The 20,695-nt window shown below is 41.9% G+C and overlaps 1 protein-coding gene across 1 annotated transcript; it reads right to left on the bottom strand.

Moving 5' to 3' along the window:
- Nucleotides 1-3,425: 3,425 nt before the first annotated feature.
- On the bottom strand, nt 3,426-20,070 carry LOC101036045 (G antigen 10-like). Its single transcript, XM_010350243.2, has 4 exons — nt 19,989-20,070; nt 19,293-19,416; nt 15,592-15,720; nt 3,426-3,448 (listed from the first exon to the last, which is right to left on the bottom strand). The coding sequence occupies exons 1-4, from the start codon at nt 20,067-20,069 to the stop codon at nt 3,426-3,428; spliced, it is 357 nt and encodes a 118-aa protein (XP_010348545.1). The 5' UTR covers nt 20,070.
- Nucleotides 20,071-20,695: the final 625 nt, after the last annotated feature.

Here is a 20,695-nt window from a genome sequence, read left to right as displayed (position 1 = left end):
ATTTCACACTGAAACACTGAAAACAGAAAACCGTGATTGGGAGCATGCACTTGAGAGGACAGCTATATTTTATCACCTCCATGGCTAAATTTTAATTTGTCATTGTATTTTTGAACATACTCTCACAATAAGTCCCACAGTTAAGCATACGTGTGTACCTTTTCTGAGTACCTGCAAAGCCACTTATGCTGGCCATGCTGGCAGAACAATCATCTTAAGGTGTGTGGCAAAAGGCAGAGGACATTATTTTCTAAATTTCTTTTGAACACGCAGTCTGGCTCTGTTGCTCAGGCTGGAGTGCAGTGGCGAAATCACACCACACTACAGCCTCGACCTCTCTGCTCAAGGGAACCGCCCTCCTCAGATGAGGTTTAGTTTCACAAATGGACTCCACATAAAAATACCAGTGAATCACAAATTTGTGACTGTTGCTTTTGGCACACTCCTACTTACTAGAGCCATTCACGCCCCTCAAATCAAGCTTGCTTGGACTCCACAGCCTTGCCCAGTCCTTCCCATTGTTTCCAGACCTTCCATGGTAGAGGTGAGACCTTGCATGGCTTCTCACTCTGGCACTCCCACTCCACGCCGCTGGGGCTGCTCACCAGGCCGCAGCCTTCCCAAACGCCATGCCCCTTCTTTACCGTGTGCCTCACCCCCATCTCCCTGCCCTACCACCCAGGACCCCATTCAAGACTCAGGGATTTGCCCTGTGTCGGAGTTCCTGGGACCTCGGAACTTTCATCCCTCCAACATCACCCCCAGCACGCGTCCCATCTTCAACTGAATCCCTGACTGCCTCCCCTCTGCAGCCCACCTTCCTCCCTTTCCTGGCCCCTTCACAACCACAAAGACAATGGTGGCCTCACAGCCTGTGAGGTGGAGGAGGATGGCCTCAAGGACCTACTCTTTTGGACATCAGGAGGCCCTTCTCCCTCGGAGGCCAAGAGGCTCTTCTCTTTCAAGAGCCACGAGGCCATTTCCCATCAAAGGCCACAGGCCATGCAGTGGGACCCACCAAACACGCCCGACGTCCACTGCTTCCTCCTCAGCCTCACTCACACTTCAGCCCCCGGGAGGACTAGCCTGCGGACCTACCAGATGAGTCTGAGTAGACAAAAAAGAGCCCAGACAGAGGGAACACGACCACACACCCTCACAAGTACCTGGCGTTCTCCACGCTCGCGAAGGAGCTGACCGGAAGACGCCCAGTGAGCGTGCGCACTGAGGCAGGAGCCCAAGGAGCAAGCGCACCTGGGGGACGGAGAGGGGAGGGCTGCCATTCGCACCCACACACCCCAAGTCCCGGATTCCATCCCCACTGAGGATAACGGAATCCGACCAACTTCCCTCTGCTGTTTTCTATGCTTCTGGGACTCAGATATCTCAAATAGTGCTCCCCTCAAAACACTCCATCTTCAACTGAACCCCCCTTCCCTCCAGGGCCCATTCTTGCCCCGGCCCTACCATCGGGAAAAGGACCATGGTGACTGCCTGGAAAGACTGATAGACCATCTGCTTAAACAGAAACAGCAACCTACCCCAAAAAGAAATTCTTCACTATGAACAAGTCAGAGAAAGAGACTGAAAGAAAAATGAATACAACCTCAAGGACCTGTAAGAAAATACTAAAACATCTATCATTTGTAGTATCAGAATCACAGAAGGAAAAGTGACAGTACCTGTGAAACAGGAGCCAAGGACAGCCAGAGCGACACCATTTGAAAATCAACTCCATCTTGAAACTATCAAGACACTTTCCTTACCAGTCACAATACATGGTCCTAAGATGTTTGTAGTTAAGAAAACAGACTAAAGGTACCTACAAGGACATGCTCCCACAGCATCGGAAAGTGCAGGGGTCCCAACACCCATAACAATATATGCTTTCAAAATAATTATGTTTTCACGTGCTTACGCGCTGGAAAGTCAAGGATAGTTTTCTTTAAATCAACAGACTGCACCCGTAATCCCAACACTTTGGGAGGCTGAGGTGGGTGGATCATGAGGTCAGGAATTCAAGACCAGCCTGGCCAAGACGATGAAACCCCGTCTCTACTAAAAATACAAAAAATTAGCCAGGCATTGTGGCATGTACTCTGGAGGGACTCTGGAGGCTAAGGCAAAGAATTGCTTAAATCTGGGAAGCGGAGGCTGCAATGAGCCAAGATCGCACCACTACCCTCCAGCCTGGGTGACCCAGTGAGACTCCGTCTCAAAAAAAAAAAAAAAAAAAAAATCAACGGAATGATAAATGTCATCATGCTGTTAGCCCATCTGCACAGAGGGACTGATAAGTTTAGGCTTTACATAGATAAGACCCTTACATAAGGAAAACCTGGCCAGGCCAAGGCTCACACCTGTAATCCTGTAATCTGTATTTTGAGAGGCTGAGCTGGGCAGATTACCTGAGTTCAGGAGTTTGAGACCAGCCTAAGAAAAATGAAAAAATCTCATTACTCCAAAAAAAAAAAGTTTGGGGGGAAATTAGCTGAGCATGGTGGCATGTAATTATAGTCACAGCTACTCAGGATGCTGAGATGGGATTATCGCTTCTCCAGCCTGGGTGACAGAGTGAGACCCTGTCTCAATTTTTTAAAAATGAAAAATAAAAAAGTACAAACTTTTCAATCTAATTAACTACATTAACAGATTAGTGGGAAAATTGCTGTGGTAGTCAACATAGATTCACTGTTTGATGAAACTCAACATATCTTCACAATAAATACTCTCAACAAATTCGAGCAGAATGCAATGACTTAGTCTGATAAAGTCCACCTAAAAAGTACAGTAAATATGATGGCAAAACGTTGAAATGGGTCAGTTTCTCGTCAGGGATAAGAAAAGGATGTCCACTATTACCATTGTGCCAGGTAGATCTGCCCAATGATATAAAATCAGAAAGAAAAAAAAAAAAAAAAACTCTTTAAAACACCAGTAACAGGCCAGGTGCAGTGGCCCACACCTGTACTCTCAGCACTTCGGGTGGCTGAAACAGTTGCATCACTTGCATTCATTAGTTCAAGGACACCCTGGGAAACATGACAAAACCCCATCTCTAAAAAAATACAAAAGAAAAAAAAATGGCAGAAATGAAATTGTTCTTATTCAAAAATTATATGATTCTGTATGTTGAATAATGAAAACAATCTCAAAGTAAACTTTTAGAATTCATAAGCATATTTAACAGGTTGCTGGATAGAAAATGAATATATAAGAATTATGTCTCTACATACCAGTTCAAACAGTTAGAATATAAGATTTCAAAGAATGATATATATTTCACAGCATTAAATACCTAGAAATAAAGTTCACAAAAGATGAGCTAAACTTCCTTGCAGAAAACTATAAAGCTTTATTAAGAGAACTTTAATGAATAAATTTCCGACATAGGAGCAGCCTGCATCATTTCAGCATGTCTCTTTTTAACACTCTGATTGCTCTTCACCTGTAACAGAAATATAACAATTGGGAATATGACTTAGCAACAGATTATTTAGATGACCCTAAAGGCATGCAAAGGACACCACAGTTTGGGTTTTATAAAATGGACTAAAAATAGAACCCTACGGGTGATCCTGCATCTTATATACAATTATAACTCTGTACAGATTTTGAGGGTAGACCTGCAGAATTTAAAGGTAATTTCTTCCTAAACATCAAGTGTTTCCTTTAAAATCAGAAGCACTTATAATTAACAGTAAGTAATTTGGAAAACACATGTGTAAACCATACTTCAGTGAATTACTCAGGAAGTACTAAAGTCATGGTCCTTGAACTTCCAGTCTTATCAACTAATGTCTCCAAAGGTGAAACTTACATGTCGTAATTGATATGTTTACAGGTGATTATATCATCTATGTGTCTACAGTCTTATTAGAAATAGTGGCTCATGAAGACTGACAGTGCAGCAGGGAGCATGCTTCGCACAAGCACCTTACACCCATCCTGAGCAACACTGACCTACATCCCACAGAAAATAGAAACTAGTCTTTTGCCATTTCATAAGGTTTCCTTAGGGAAAGATTTAAAACTCAATTATTCATTAAGAGCCAAAGAATCTCAGCCTGGGCAACATAGTGACACCTCATCTCTGGAAAGTTGTTGTTGTTGTTGTTTTTTAATTAATTAGTGAGGCATGGTGGCTTATGCCTGTAGTTCCAACTACTCAGGAGACTGAGGTGGGAGGATTGCTTGAGCCTAGGAGGCAGAGGTTACATTGAGCTGAAATTGCACCACTACACTCCAGCCTGGGATACGGAGTAAAACTGTGTCTCAAAAAGAAAAAAAAAAAAATCAAGAGAATTCAGAATTTGACAGAATCTAAGAGTAGGCATTCAGGTCTCCACACAGAAAAACAAACATGAAGCAGAGTGCCCATTCAATTTCTTAGTAATAGGAAATTAAAGTGTTTAAAATGGCAGCAACAGGGTGAGTGTGATGGCCAGCACCTGTAATCTCAGCCCTGTGGGAAGCCTCTATTCACATGTATTAAGATGACTCAGGTGACATTTGGTGATTTAGGAAAAACAAATCATGCACAGCAGATGATCTCTGTATCCCATCCATTCTATCCAACAGGATCAGAGTATGGAAAAACCAGAATGGAAAATGATATTAAAATATCTTACTTAAACTCATTACATCATCCAAAGGTAACTTTAGAAGTTAGGCCGGGTGCGGTGGCTCACGCCTGTAATCCCAGCACTTTGGGAGGCCGAGGCAGATGGATCACGAGGTCAAGAGATCGCGACCATCCTGGTCAACATGGTGAAACCCCGTCTCTACTAAAAATACAAAAAAAAAATTAGCTGGGCATGGTGGCACGTGCCTGTAATCCCAGCTACTCAGGAGGCTGAGGCAAGAGAATTGCCTGAACCCAGGAGGCAGAGGTTGCAGTGAGCAGAGATCATGCCATTGCACTCCAGCCTGGGTAATGAGAGTGAAACTCTGTCTCAAAAAAAAAAAAAAAAAAAAAGAAGTTAAGGGATTCGCCCAGAATCTCACAAATGTTGTAAGAGCTGGTATTAGAACCTACCTCCATGCTTCAAGGTATTTTACACCAACTGATGTGTGTTACAAATGTGTTATGTACTTGTTAAAAGCAAACCTTTACAAAAGCATCTCAAGATTATGAGCTATTGGTTTAAGGATGTATTCTCAAAAGCTATATTCAAATATGGCTTTGACTCAGTTTGCTTCTATATGACAGTCTATAAGTCTGCTGCTGGGGCCTGAACTATGTTCCAAATAACTTTTATGTAAGAACTCTATTATTAGCCAGACGGGGTGGCTCACCCCTCTAACCCCAAGACTTTGGAAGGCCGACATGGGTGGATCACCTGAGGTCAGAAGTTCGAGATCAGCCTGACAAATATGCTGAAACCCACCTCTATTCAAAATTAGCCTGGCATGGTGACGTGTGGCTCTACTACCACCTACTCAGGGGGCTAAGACTAAAGAATTGCTTGAGCCTGGAAGGCGGACTTGCAGTGACCTCTGAGATCAGGCCACTGCACTCAAGGCTGAGTGATAGAGTGAGAATCTGTCTCAAAAAAAAAAAAAAAAAAAAAAAAACCACAAAAATTCTATTATTGAAGAGGCAGTATTATTACCCATGCATAATTGAAACTATAATACTGTAGAAACAGACACCCTGCTATTTGCATGCTTAATAGATTGCCTACCTTTTTCTGGCAGTTTCTCAGGCTCTGGATTTTACAGCCACATCCCCTTCACAGCAGGACCATCTCCATGCTCACAACCAGTCTTCAGCTGAACCAGTTGCTGGCTATCAGCTTCCAGCTCAGGCCCTTAAAAGAAAAAAATCAATTTAAGCAGTAAACCATAAAATGTAAATAAGAAAATAATAGTCATGCTCACGGTGTTATTAAATGAAAGCCGTAGGCTAGTATAATAAATAAGTGTGTTGATAAGAATCACAAGAACATTATTTCAGGAGTCTGTTGCCAGAAAATAGCAAAACAGGGTTTTCCAAATATTACTCTCTTTTTTTCCAAAGACTGCCCTCAGACAGCTTTGTTGCCTCCTTTGCACTTCTATGTTACTGTACTTCTCACTCACTAGCCTTATCATATTAAACTATTCAAGGCTGAAATCCTGTCTCTCATTAGCAATTAGACTACTAGCACCTAGCAGGTTATATGGCATGAGTAGGCACCCATAAATGGTGAGTGAAAAAGGTCTTTAAACAATATATGAAGACCCCAAAGTGGTGAACATTCTGCAAAACGACTGGTCTATCTATCCTCTTCCAAAACATCAGTATCATGAATGGCAAAGAAAACTTAAGGAACCATTCCAGATGAAAAGAAACTAAAATGACATGACAACTACATGCAAGACATGATCCTGATTTGGACTCAGGATCAGAAAATTAAATTCTGTAGAGGAAATTCTCTTGGCTGGACATGGTGGCTCATGCCTATAATCCCAGCAGTCTGGAAGGCCAAGACAGGCAGATCACTTGAGGACAGGAGTTCACGGTCAGCCTGGCCAATGTGGTGAAACCCTGTCTCTACTGAAAATACAAAAAAAAAAAAAAATTAGCTGAATGCCATAGCAGGCAACTGTAATCCAAGTTACTCAGGAGACCGAGGCATGAAAATTCTTTGAACCTGGGAGGCTAAGATTGCGATGAGCCAAGATTGCACCACTGCACTCCAGCTTGTTTGACAAAGTGAAACTCCCTGTGTAAAAACAAAAATGTGTAATTACCTGAATAACTGTCAAAACATGAGTATGCACTGTATATTAAATTTCTGCTTTTTGTCATTGTTACATTTCTTGCTTTTGATAATTGTGCATTATCCAAGGAATGACTTTTTCTTTGTTCTGAAAATATACACACACTCAAGTACTTAGGGTAAAGGACCATAATTCCTGAGACTTTATCTAAACAATTCAGCATCAATAACAATAAATATAATATCAATAAGTGTGTGTGTGTGAGTGTCTGGGAAGCAGGGTAAGAGAGGGAGAGAATAGCCAGGAAATCAATGGAGCAAACACTATTAACAATTGGTGAATCTAGGTGAAAATATATGAGTTAATTGTAAGATTTTTAAACTTATTTATACATGTTATGTTTTCAAAATATAAAGTGAAAACTTAATATATGACAACTACATTGAACATTATGAAAATAGAAAAATTTTTAATAGTGGTAAAAATTACATATAACATCAAATTTACCCTCTTAACTATTTTTAAGTGTCACAGTTCAGTAAAGAGTTATGTTTCCAACATTACCACCAACTAGGAACAAACTTTACATGTTTGTTTTCCAATGTCATGAAACATTTATTTATTTACTTACTTATAACTTCTTTTTTTTTTTTTTAGACAGAGTCTCGCTCTGTTGCCAGGCTGGAGTGCAGTGGCACAATCTTGGGCTCACTGCAACCTCCACCTCCTGGGTTCAAGCAATTCTCCTACCTCAGCCTCCCGAGTAGCTGGGACTACAGGCGGGTGACACCAGGCTCAGCTAATTTTTGTATTTTTAGTAGAGATGGGGTTTCACCATGTTGGCCACAATGGTCTCGATCTCCTGACATCATGATCTGTCCGCCTAGGCCTCCAAAAGTGCTGGGATTACAGGCCTGAGCCACCATGACTGGCCTTATTTACTTACTCCTTAGACATAAAGTCTCACTATGTTTCTGAGGCTGGGCTTCAACTCCTGGACTCAAGCAATCCTCTCACCTCAGCCTCCCAAGTAGCTGGGACTACGAGTACATGGCACTGAGACCATTGACCCCCAGATAACACCTTTCTCTTAAATTACAGTCTAAGGATAAACCACGGGACATGTATAATTCCTATATTCACCCATAGAGTAGTACTAAGAGCCGTATGCATCCAATAAGAAATCTTATGTCTACAACATGAAAACAATTTCAATTACAATTGAAATGTAAATTTCTGAAGGACTGATTAGATGAATAGATTTGAGGACCATGGAAAATGTTACAGTCGGGACACTCATCCCCTATTGGGATAAACAGAAACTCAACTCTGTTCAAATGAAGTTATATTGAGGTCCAAAAGTTCTAAATGCAATACTCCCTAAATGAACCCCATGTAGAACAAAATAACATTATTTGTCAATCACAGAAAATATACTGTCCCAAACTGAGAATAATGGAGGGGGTGGACAGCAAATAGTGGGCATTGTTGTCAGTCATATTCTAGAAGCCTTTATTAGTGAATCCATAGAATAATCCATAACTTGAGTTACATAAATGATTTGCTTCAAAATATTTTATCTAGGAGAAATTATTTCTACCTCATAATAATCTCAGGGTAATAATTTTTTTTTGTTTTTCTAACTATAAAAGGATATAATCACCTCTTAAAAGCCACCTAAAAAAATCATACTAAGCCAACTACCTGTATGACAATATCCTCATTTACTCAGCTTTTAACAAACTAACCATATAAAAATATCAATCAAAAAATGGTGGCCAATATTCAGGGACACAGCTTTGGAGTTGCTCCTACTCCTATGAACTGGGTCTATTCTGGGGCCATTACTAAGCTACCTTACAGTAAAGCATTTCAGTTCTAAGCATTTTAAGCAAAATCATTTACTATTTGTACAGCAACACAGGTGGTAGGAAGACACACACTTAGGGAAAAAAATACAAATTCTGCATTCACCAGTCAAGTGTTCTTAGATAAAACACAATCCCAAACCTTCGTTCCCTCATTTATAAAGTGGAGAAATGTTATCATAGTGAGGGATTTCCCTAAGGTAACTTGGAAACTATACCCTCTTCACTCTTCCAGGCCACTTCCAGGCATTGTTTGCATTGTTTTCTTCCCATCTGTTACTGGTATATGACAATGCATCACACACACACACACACACACACACACACACACACACACCCCACACACTCTCCAACAGGCATTCTTCTTCCCTTTTCCTTCACCTTAAGCTGTAGATGCTCCCTCATCCTTTCTCTCCTGAGCAGGTACAGGATCCTGATTTTGACTTGGTGGTTCTACTTCTTCAGATGGTTTGTGACTGCACTGCTCATGCTATAAAATATGTGTACGTGTGCAAATAAAAGTTCTGTTATTATTACATGTCAATAAAATATATATATACTACACATATACATACTTAATATACATACAATACACACATGCATGTATTTATATGTGAATAAAATATGTTTACATAAACATACACAAGCAAAGAATACATAGCTGCTTCTGATCATAACTAAGCCTAAAGACCTTTCCCCCACTCTATTCTATAGGTTTAATAAGGTTACTCTATCCACAGAAAGGTAATTCTGGGAAAAGTTTCCCACAAGGACTTTGGAAGCTGTTTTACTCTTTTTTTTTTTTATACTCAACTAGGTTTTATTACTGGAGTTTCCCAGAAGATTTGGACCAAATTTCCAATTCAGAAGAGATCATCAAAATTCAAGCCTCTTTACTGGTTTACACCAAATTACCCAACCTTCTAGCCTAAAACCCATGTGTTTAGATGGTTCCACAGGTCTGTTTATGTACAATAACCAATTCTCAAAATGGTAACCGTGTTAGAAGCCAGAATCCTCAGCCTCCAGCATGTGTGCCTTGTATAGAGATAAGACTCAAGGTTTGGGCTGGTAAAGAGCCCAGAGCACAGGAGTTCCACATTATGTCGTAATTGGCTTTGTGTGGGACAGTGTGTGTCAGTGGGTGAAATCAGGCACAGGAGAGAGAAGGGTTTCACTCTATTGTAGAACAGATGTGTACCATCTGAAATTAACAAGCATGAAGGAAGTCCTGGCAAAAGCTGGAGAACACAAGAGGAAAAAAAAATCTTCCTGAATCAATGTTTCCTTCATGAGACACCATAATCACTTTTTATCAGCATGAAAGACATCTCTCAGTGTATCTATACTAATGCAACAACACTATCACAAAAATTAATTCCTGCTAACCAAAAACATCAAATGTTAAAGCACTCACCAGCATAGGCCTAATTACCTTAGAAGATTTTATATATACTACTACTCTAGGCTGATAGGTTGCTCTTCCTCGCCAACTCATATTTCACACTGAAAAACAGAAAACCGTGACTGGGAATATGTACTTGAGAGAACAGCTGTATTCTATCACTTCCGTGGCCAAATTTTAATTTTGAAAATACTTTTAAAATAAGGATCAGAGATAAGCATAAGTATGTACGTTTCCCGAGTGCTTGCAAAGCCACTTATGGTGCCCAAGGTCACAGAGCAATCATCTTAAGGCATGTGGCATAAGGCAGAGGATATTATTTTAAAATTTATTTTTGACGTGAGGTCTTGCTCTGTTGCTGATGCTGCAAGGCAGCAGCAAGATCACAGCTCTCTGCAGCCTTGACCTCCCGCTCAAGCAGTCCTCCTGTCTCAGTGTCCAGAGTAGCTGGGACAACAGGCATGTGCAACTACACCTCTGTGACACACATTTCTCATGAGGTTTAGTTTCCCAAGTGTACTCCACATGAAAACACCAGTGAATCACAATTCCCATGACCGCTGCTTCTGGTACACTCCCACTTACTAGAGCCATTCACTCCCGTCAAATCAAGTTTGCTTTGACTGCATAGCCTCGCCCAGTCCTTCCGATTGTTTCCAGACCTTCCATAACGGATGTGAGACCTTGCATGGCTTCTCACTGGGTCGCTCCCCATTCCACACTGCTGGGGGGCCCTCACCATCCTGCAGCCTTCCCTAATGCCAGGCCTCTTCGTTACTGCCCACCTTACGCCCATCACCATGCCCCCGGGGCCCCATTCAGGACTCAGGGATCTGCCATGTGTCGGGGGTTCCCAGAACCTCAGGACTTCCATCCCTCCAACATCCCCAGCACTCACCCCATCTTCACCTGAGCCCAATACCGCCTCCCCTCCATGGCCCACCTTCCTCCCTGTCCTGGACCCTTCACAACCACAAAGCCGATGGTGTCAGAGCCTGTGAAGAGAAGACGGACAACCTCGAGGCCCTGTGCTTTCGGACGTCAGGAGGCCCTTCTCCCTCAGAGACCACAGACCATGCAGCAGGACCCACCACACCTCCCCGAAGCTCACTGTCTCCTCCGCACCCTCAGTCACACTTCAGCACCCAGAGGTCTGGCCTGCAGGCCTACCAGATGAGTCTCAGCAGAGGAAAGAGTCCGGACAGCAGGAAAGCGACTGCACACCCTCACAGCTCCCTGGCGATCTCCATGAGGGCGAAAACACTGACCAGATGTCGACCAGTGAACATGCACACTGAGATGGGAGCCCAAGGAGCATGCGCAGTTGTGGGTGGGAAGAGAAGGGCTGCCGTTCCCAGCCCCACAGCCCAAACCCCCTATTCCCATCCCAACTGAGGATAATGGAATTCGACCTTCCTCTGCTGTTTCCTACGCCTCGGGGACTCAAATACCTCGAATAGTGCTCCCCTCAAAACTCACTCCATCTTCAACTGAACCCCCTCCCCTACAGGATCCTCTCTTGCCCTGGCTGCACAATGGGGACAAGGACCATAGTGATTGCCTGGAAAGACAGGTAGGCCATCTGTTCAAACAGAAATAATGATCTACCCCAAAGGGAAATTGTTCAACATGAACAAGACAAAAGAAGAGACTGAAAGAAAAATGAATACAACCTCAAGGGCCTGTAGGAAAATACTAAAATGTCTATCATTTGTAGCATCAGAATCACAGAAGAAGTGACAGTACCAGGGAAACAGGAGTCTAGGACAGCCAGAGTGAACTGTTTGAAAATTGACTCCATCTTGAAACTAGCAGGACACATTCCTTACCAGTCACAACCCATGGCCCCAACATGTTTGCAGTTGAGAAAACAGACTAAAGGTACCCACAGGGACAGGCCCCCACAGCAGCAGAGTGCAGGAGTCCCAATACGCGTAGCAATATATGCTTTCAAAATAATTATACTTTCACATACTTATATACTAGAAAGTCAAGGATAGTTTTCTTTCAGTCAATAGAATGATAAATTTCATCATGCTGTTACCCCACTCATACAAAGATACAGTTAAGGTTAGTCGTTACATGGATAAGAACCCAATGTAAGAAAACCCTGGCCAGGTCAAGGCTCACATCCTTAATCCTATAATTGTGGGAGGCTGAGCTGGGCAAATGGCTTGAGCTCAGCAATTCGAGACCAGCGTAAGAAACGTGACAAAATCTTATCACTACAAAAAAAAAAAAAAAATTAGAAAAATTAGTTGGGCATGGTAGCATGTACCTAGAGTTGCAGCTACTCAGGAGGCTGAGGTTTGATTATCCCTTGAGCCCAAAAGGTCAAGGATGCAGTGAGCTCTCATAACAACACTGCACTCCAGTCTGGGTGACAGAGTGAGATCCTGTCTCAATTTTTTAAAATAGGAAATAAAAAAGAACAAATTTATCAACCTAATGGACTACATTAACAGATTAATGGGAAAAAATGCTGTGGTAATTGAAATAGATGCACTGTTTGATGAAACTCAAAATATATTCAAAATGAATACTCTCAGAAAATTAGAACAGAATGGAATGACATACTCTGATAAAGTCCAAAAATAGTCCAGTAAACAAGACAGTGAAATACTGAAATGTTTCCATTTCTCATCAGGGATAAGACAAGGATGTCCACTATCACCATTGTATCAGGTGGGTCTGCCCAATGCCATAAAATCAAAAAAGGGAATAAAACTCTTAAAAATGGCAGCAACAGGCCTAGCGCAGTGGCCCATGCCTGTATTCACACCAGAGTGGGAGGCTGAGGCGGGTGCATCACATGCACTCAGGAGTTCAAGAACAGCCCAGGAAACATATCAAAACTCCGTCTCTACAAAAAATACAAAAGAAATAGGAAAAAGATGGCAGAAACAGAATTGTATTTATTCAAAGATGGCATGACTCCTTTTGTTGAAGACTAAAAGGGATCTAGAAGTAAACTTTTAGAATTCATAAGCACATTTAACAGATTGCTTGTTGAGAAATGCTTAGTGTACGACAGAATATGTCATTTACTAAGAAGAACGATGGCAAGGAAAACCTAGCTATCCCTTTCCCCAAGTGGAAAACTATTAGGGGCATTCTAAATTGGCAAGAGAGTATATGTATATCATACAGTTGTTAAAACAATTCTTTAAGCGTAGGATATGTGACCCAGCCTCCCTGCCTCCTTCATGAAGAATACTTTTTAGTTTCTCTATGATCAGCGGTAAGCAGGAACCAGCTGCCTACCTGTTATCTTGGGTCTACAAGAAAACACAGAACACCTGTTTATTAATACTAATCAACTGTTCAGGGAGAAAAACTACGTGGGTCATCATCTGTAAGAAACCCTGAGCCCAGAATGCTGTCACCGAATGAGGCTCTCACTTCAGAATGCTATTAGCCCCCAGATACTCCCACTTAGTTGTTCTATCTGGGGATCTGCTTCTTAACGCCTTCAGGGCCGACTGAGTGGGGGTGTCTACTGCCGAGCTGAACTTGAAAGTTGCTGGAGAGAAAAAACCATATATATTATGTCTCCAAATACCAGCTCAAACATTTATAATATATCATTTCAAAGAATTACACATATTTCACAGCATCAAATACCTAGAAATAAAGTTCACAAAAGATGCTTAGGACTTCCTTGCAGAATGCTATGAAGCTTTATTGGGAGAACTAAAAGCAGCATGTATCATTTCAGTGTGTCTTCTTTTAACGCAGTGATTTCTTTGAAGCTGTAACAGAAACACAACAGTTAGGAACCTGACTTAGCAACAGATAATTCAGATGACCCTAAAGGCATACAAAGCACATTACACTTTGGAGTTTCTAAAATGGACTACAAACAGAACCCTAAGGGTGATCCTGTGTCTTACATCCAATCAAACCTCTGTACACACCTTGAGGGTAGACCTGCAGAACTTAAGGGTAATTTCCTCCCTAAACATCAAGTGAATTCTGTAAATTCAGAAGCACTTATAATTAACAGTCAGTAGTTTGAAAAACACATATGTAAAACATACTTCCGTTGATTACTCAGCAAGTATTAAAGTCATGATATTTGAACTTCAGATTTTATCAACTCATGTCTCAAAAGTTGAAACTTACATATAACATTTCATCTGGTTACACGCGATTATATCATCTATGTGTCTACACTCTTATTAGAAATAGCGGTTCGTGAAGACTGACAGTGGGGCAAGGAGGATGCTTAACACAGGCATCTTACTCAGGCCGATGCTGAGCGTCACTGATCAATATGCCACAGATGATAGAAACTAAACAGTCTCAAGCCATTTGATAATTCAGTCATGCAAGGATTCCGTGGGAAAAGATTTAAAAACCAATTATTCATTACAAGCCAGACAATCCCAGGCTGAGCAACACAGTGAGACCTCATCTCTATAATAAATTTTTTAAAAAAAATTAGGCACAGTGGCTTGTGCATGTAGTTCCAGCCACTCAAGAGGCTGAGATGAGAGGATCGCTTCAGTGTGGGAGGCAGCAATTACAGTTAGCTGAAATCCCACCACTGCACTCCAGCCTGGGTGACAGAATGAGACTCTGTCTCAAACAAACAAACAGAAGAAGACAGAGAGTTCAGAATTTGACAGGATCTAACCATACGCATTCAGGTCTCCACACAGAAAAGCAAACATGAAGCAGAGTGCCCACTCAATTTCTTAGCAATGAAATCTGAACTCACAGGTTTTCAGATGACACAGGCCAGGGTTTCATGATACATGATAAACAAATCATACAAACAGAAGATCATTGTATCCTGTGCATTCTATCCATCAGGATCACAGTATCAAAGAGCCAGAATGAAAAATGATTTTAATATATCTGACTTAAACTCACTATTTTTATAGTAACCAAAGGCAGGTTGAGAAGTTAAAGGATCCGCTGAGAATCTCACAAATGCTGTTAAGAGAGCTGGCACTGGAACCTGCATCAAGGGCTTCAGAATATTTCACACCAACTGATGCGTGTTACAAATGTCTTATGTATTTGTTAAAAACACACCTCTAAAAAAGCATCTGAAAATTGTGAGCCATTGGTTTAAGGATTTATGCTCAAAAGTTTTCATTCAAGATGACATTGACTCAGTGTGTTTCTGTATCTGACAGTCCATCGGTCGGGCGCTGAACTACGCTGCAAATAACTACTATGTTAGAAGACCTCTATTATTAAGGAGGCACTATTGTTACCTCTCTGGTATTAAAAATGTAATCGTCGGTTCGGCGTGGTGGCTCACACCTGAATCCTGGCACTTTGGGAGGCCGAGGCAGGTGGATCACCTGAGGTCAGGAGTTCGGGACCAGCCTGTGCAACATGACAAAAGCCCGTCTCGACTAAAAGTACAAAAATTAGCTAGGCTGGGAGGCGAACGACTGTAATCCCGGCTACTCGGGAGGCTCAGGCAGGAGAATCACTTCAACTTGGGAGGCAGAAGTTCCTGTGAGCTAAGATGGGACCACTGCACTCCACCTGGGCAACAGAGCAAGACTCCATCTCAAAAACAGTAAGAATAAGAATATCATACTGTGGAAACAGACACCCTACAATTTGCATGCCTCATAAATTGCCTACCTGCTTGGGGCGGTTTCGCCTGCTCTGGATATGGCAGGCGCATCTCCTGGACATCAGGACCATCTCCATGCTCACACTCAGTCTTTGGGGGGTGAACCTGTTCCTGGCTATCAGCTTCAGGCTCCGGCCCTTAAAAATTAAAAGAAAATTCTCAATTCAAGCAGTAAAACATGAAATATGAATATGGAAATCATATTCATCCTCTCGGTGTTATTAAATAAAGGTTTTAGCTGGTGCCATAATAAATGTATTCATAACAACCCCAGGAACATTATTTCAGGAGTCTCTTAGCAGAAATCAGGAAAACAGGGTTTTCCAAATATTATCCCCTTCCTTCCCGAAGACTGCCCTCACACAACTTTGTTGCCTCCTTTGCACATCTCTGTTATTGGACTTCTCAGTGTCCTTATCGTATTAAATGACTCAAGGCTGAAATACTGTCTCATAGCACTTACAGTCCTAGCATTAGACGTCTAATACGGCACGAGTAGCCACCAATAAACGCTGAGTGAAAATCTCTGAAACATACACGAAAAAGCCCAGAGTGCTGAACATTCTACAAACCAACTGGTCTATCCTCCTCATAAAATGTTCGTACCACGAATGACAAAGAAAAATTAAGGAACCATTCCAGATTAAAGGAAAGTAAAACCACACGACAAGTACATGCGACATGTGATCCTGAACTGGACTCTGCATTATCTAAAGAAATTCTATAAAGGAAATTATCTAGGCTGGGCACGGTAGCTCACGCCTGTAATCCCCATCATTTTGGGATGCCAAGGTGGGCAGATCAGGTGAAGTCCGAAGTTCAAGACCAGCCTGGCCAACGTGGTGAAACCCCACCTCTGTTAAAAATAGAAGGAAAAAAAAAAAAAAAAAAAAAAACAGAAAAAGAAACATTAGCCAGGCGCGATGGCCGGCAACTGTATTCCCAGCTACTCAGAAGGCTGAGGCATGAGAATGCCTTGGTCCTCAGACGGTAGGCTGCAGTAAGCCAAGACCGTACTACTGCACTCCAGCCTGCGCGACACGGTGAGATTCTGTCTCAATAAATGATTGAATGAATGAAATTGTCTGAATAACTGGCAAAAGTTGAGTACAAACTGTATATGAAATGACTGCATTTTCTCATTGTTAAATTTGCTGATTTTGATCTTTGTGCAGTGATGATCCAAGGAATGACTTCTTCTAGGTTCTGACAATATACACACAATCAAGTACACAGGGTAAAGGTCCATAACACCTGAAACTTTATCTAAACAATTGACCATCAGTAACAGTAAACATAGTATCAATAAGTGAGTGTGTGAGTGTGTCGGCAGCAGGGTAAGAAAGGGAGGGAAGAGATATCAAACCAATGGAGCAAAAGCTATTAACGGTTGGTGAATTTAGGTGAAAAGTATGTGACTTGATTGTTGTATAACTGCAAATTTTCTATAAATGTTACGTCTTGAAAATATACAAATAAAAACATAGAAGAATATATGACAACTACACTGAATTTATAAAGTCAGGAGGTTGCTTTCCTTTTAGTTGTGGTAAGATGTGTGTATATATATGTATATATATATATATATATATATATATATATATATGTACACACACAAACACACACATGACATAGAATTTATCATCTTAACTATTTTTAAATGTTACAGTTTAGTAAGGACCTATGTGTGCAACATCACCAGCAACTAGAAACAAAACTTTGCATGTTTGTTTTCCTATCTCACAAAACCTTTACGTATTTCCTTCTTTACTTCTATCCTCATTTATTTGGTAGCGATGAGGTCTTGCTATGTTTCCCAGGCTGGGCTTGAACTCCGGGGCTCAAGCAATCCTCTCACCTCAGCCTCCTAAGTAGCTGGGACTATGAGTGCATGGCATTCAACTCAGGATGAGACCTTGCTCTTAAATGAAAATCTGAGGATAAACCACAGGATTTCTACAATGCTTATATTCAGCCACATAGTACCAAGAGCAGTGGGCATCAGCTAAGAAATCTGAAGTCCACAACGTGGATAGGATTTCAGTTACAATTACAATGTAAATTTCTGAGGACTCATTAGTTGAATGGACTTGAGGACTATGGGAAATCTTACACTCATGACACCCATTACCTATTGGGGTAAATAGAAACTTCATCTTATTCAAATAAAGTTAGACTTCGGTCCAAAGGTCCTAAATATACTATTCCATAAATGAGCCCCATGTAGAACAAAGCACCAAAAATTACATGGTTTGTGAATCACAGCAAATATACCGTCCTGCACTGAGGATAAGGGAGTGGGTGGACAGCAATTAATGCGTATTGTTGTCAATCAGATTCTAGAAACCTTAACAGTAAATCCCTAAAATAATCCATGACCTGAGTCACATAAATGTTTTGTTTCAAACTACTTTTTTTTTTTTTTTTGAGACTGAGTTTCGCTCTTGGCACCCAGGCCAGAGTGCAATGCTGTGAACTTGGCTGACTGCAACCTCTGCCTCCCAGGTTCAAGTAATTCTCTGGCCTCAGCCTCCTGAATAGCTGCGATTACAGGCACCCACCACCACGCCCGGCTAATTTTTGAATGTTTGGTAGAGACGGGGTTCCCCCATGTTGGCCAGGCTCTTCTCAAACTTCTCACCTCAGGTGATCCGCCTGCATCCGCCTACCATACTGCTGGGATTACAAGCGTGAGCCACCGCCCCTACCTCAAACTATTTTATCTAGGAGAAATTATTTATCTCATGTTAACCTCAAAATAATTACTTTTATGGTTTTTCTAACCATAAAAGGATTTCATCACCTCCTAAACCCAATTAGAAAATCAGACTAAATCGGCCAGGCGTGGTGGCTCACACCTGTAATCCCAGCACTTTGGGAGTCTGAGGCGGGCAGGTCCCAAGATCAAGAGTTCAAGAGCAGCCTGACCAACACGGTGAAATGCCATCTCTGTTCAAAAATACTAAAGTTAATTGGGTGTGGTGGTGGGCATCTATACTCCCAGCTACTCAGGAGGCTGAGGGCAGGAGAATTGCTTGAACCAAGTAGGCGGAGGTTGCAATGAGCCGAGATTGCGTCACTGCACTCCAGCCTGGGTAACAGAGCGAGACTCTGTCTCAAAAAGAAAAAAAAAAAAAAAAGAAAGAAAAGAAAGTCATCCTAACCCAGCTCCACATATGGCAGTATCCTGATCCATTCAGTTTTTATCAAACCCATCGCATTAAACTGTCAATCAAAGGAAACAGTGGCCAACGTTCAGTGACTCGGTTTTTAGAGCTACACCTGCTCCTCTAACTGGGTCTGTTCCTGGGCCCCTACTAAGCTACCTTGCAGTAAACCATTTGAGTTTTCAGAAAAATTATTTACTTCTTTTTACAGTAACATAGATAGATGGTAGAAAGACACAAACTTTGAAACAAAACACAAATTGTGCATTCACGAGTCAACTCTTCTTGGATAAAACCCAATCCTCGAGCCTGCATTCTCTTATTCATAACGTGGACACGTTTCACCATAGTGAGGGGTTTCCCTAAGCTAAGCTGCAAACTATATACCCTCCTCACTTTTCCAGTCCATTACAGGCATTCTTTTCATAGTTTGCTTTCTTCCTGTTCCTGCTATGTGGCAATGCGTGAGACACACACGCCCCCACAAACCCCACCCTACCCCCCACCCCCGCAACAGGCATTGTTCTTCCCTTTCCTTTCACCTTGACCTGCAGATGCTCCCTCATCCTCTCCCTCCTGAGCAGGTGCAGGATCCTGACTTTCAGTTGCTGCTTCCCTTTCTTCAGGTTTTGGTGGTTCCACTTCTTTATCGCTGAACAGCTTGGGCTAGGGAAAGTGTGGGGTGTGTGTGTGTGTGTGTGTGCGCGCGCGGGCGTGTGTGTGTTGGTGTGTGTGTGCAAATAAAGAAAAAACAGGTTTCTTGTTAACACATAATTATACATATATCTACACAGACTACATAGATATTTCTGATCATAACTAAGCCTAAAGACATTTCTTCTTCACAGAACAGCAGGAAGGAGAAAAAAAGAAAAACAAAAACAAAAACAAAAAAAATGGACATTTCTCCAACTCTGTTGTCTATGCTCAATAATGTTACTCTACGCGCAGGAAGGTTACTGTGAGAACAGTGACCCACAAGGACTTTGGAATTTATTACACGACGTGTACAATCTGTCATTATCAAGCCCACCATGAGAAAGAAGTCATGAGCAAAAGCTGAAGAACACAAGGGAGAAGTAAAATCCTCCTGAATCAATGTTCCCTTCATGAGACACCAAAATCATTTTTATCAGCATGAAAGAATGTTATCAGTGTCTATACACCTATGCAATGACATTATCACAAATATTAATTTCTGCTAATAGAAAATATCGAATTAACATTAAAGCACTCACCAGCGTATACCCAATCATCTCAGGAGGTTGCACACAGCGTCTTGGATTAGGCCGATAGGTTGATCTTCCTCGCCAACTCATATTTCTCGCTGAAAAAACAAAAAACAATCAAACAAACAAACAAACAAAAAAACGTGACTGGGAACATGCACTTGAGAGGACAGCTATATTCGATCACTTCCATGGCTATAATGGTAACTTGTCATTTTATTTTTGAAAACACTCTCACAGTAAGTCCCACAGTTAAGCATACGTGTGTACCTTTTCTGAGCGCCTGCAAAGCCACTTACGCTGGCCATGCTGGAAGAACAATCATCTTAAGGCGTGGTGTGGCAAAAGGCAGCAGACATGTTTTTCTAAATTTCTTTTGGATGCGCGGTCTGGCTCTGCTGCTCAGGCTGGAGTGCAGCAGCGCCATCACAGATGGCTGAAGCCTTGACCTCCCTGCTCAAGGGAACCACATATGGCAGTATGCGGATGAGGTTTCATTTCACAAGTGGACTCCACATGAAAACACTAGTGAAACACAATTCCCGTGACTATTGCTTGTGACACGCTCCCACTTACTAGAGCCAGTCACCCCCCTCTAATCAAGTTTGCTTGGACGGCACAGCCTCGCCCAGTCCTTCCCATTCTTTCCGGACCCTCCATGGTGGAGGCGAGACCCGGCGTGGCTTCTCAGTCGGGCGCTCTGCTCTCCACAATGC

The sequence above is a fragment of the Saimiri boliviensis genome, chromosome X (genome assembly GCF_048565385.1).
Source record: "Saimiri boliviensis isolate mSaiBol1 chromosome X, mSaiBol1.pri, whole genome shotgun sequence".
Classification (NCBI taxonomy): Eukaryota; Metazoa; Chordata; class Mammalia; order Primates; family Cebidae; genus Saimiri; species Saimiri boliviensis.
This window is presented reverse-complemented; position numbering and strand designations above follow the sequence as displayed.

Coding starts and splice junctions, on each gene's coding strand:
- LOC101036045 (XM_010350243.2), bottom strand. CDS start 20,069: ATGAGTTGGCGAGGAAGATCAACCTATCGGCCTAATCCAAGACGCTGT. Junction 15,721..19,292: donor GGGAGCATCTGCAGGTCAAG/GTGAAAGGAAAG, acceptor TTAATTTTTAAG/GGCCGGAGCCTGAAGCTGAT. Junction 3,449..15,591: donor GGCGAAACCGCCCCAAGCAG/GTAGGCAATTTA, acceptor TTTCTGTTACAG/GTGAAGAGCAATCAGAGTGT.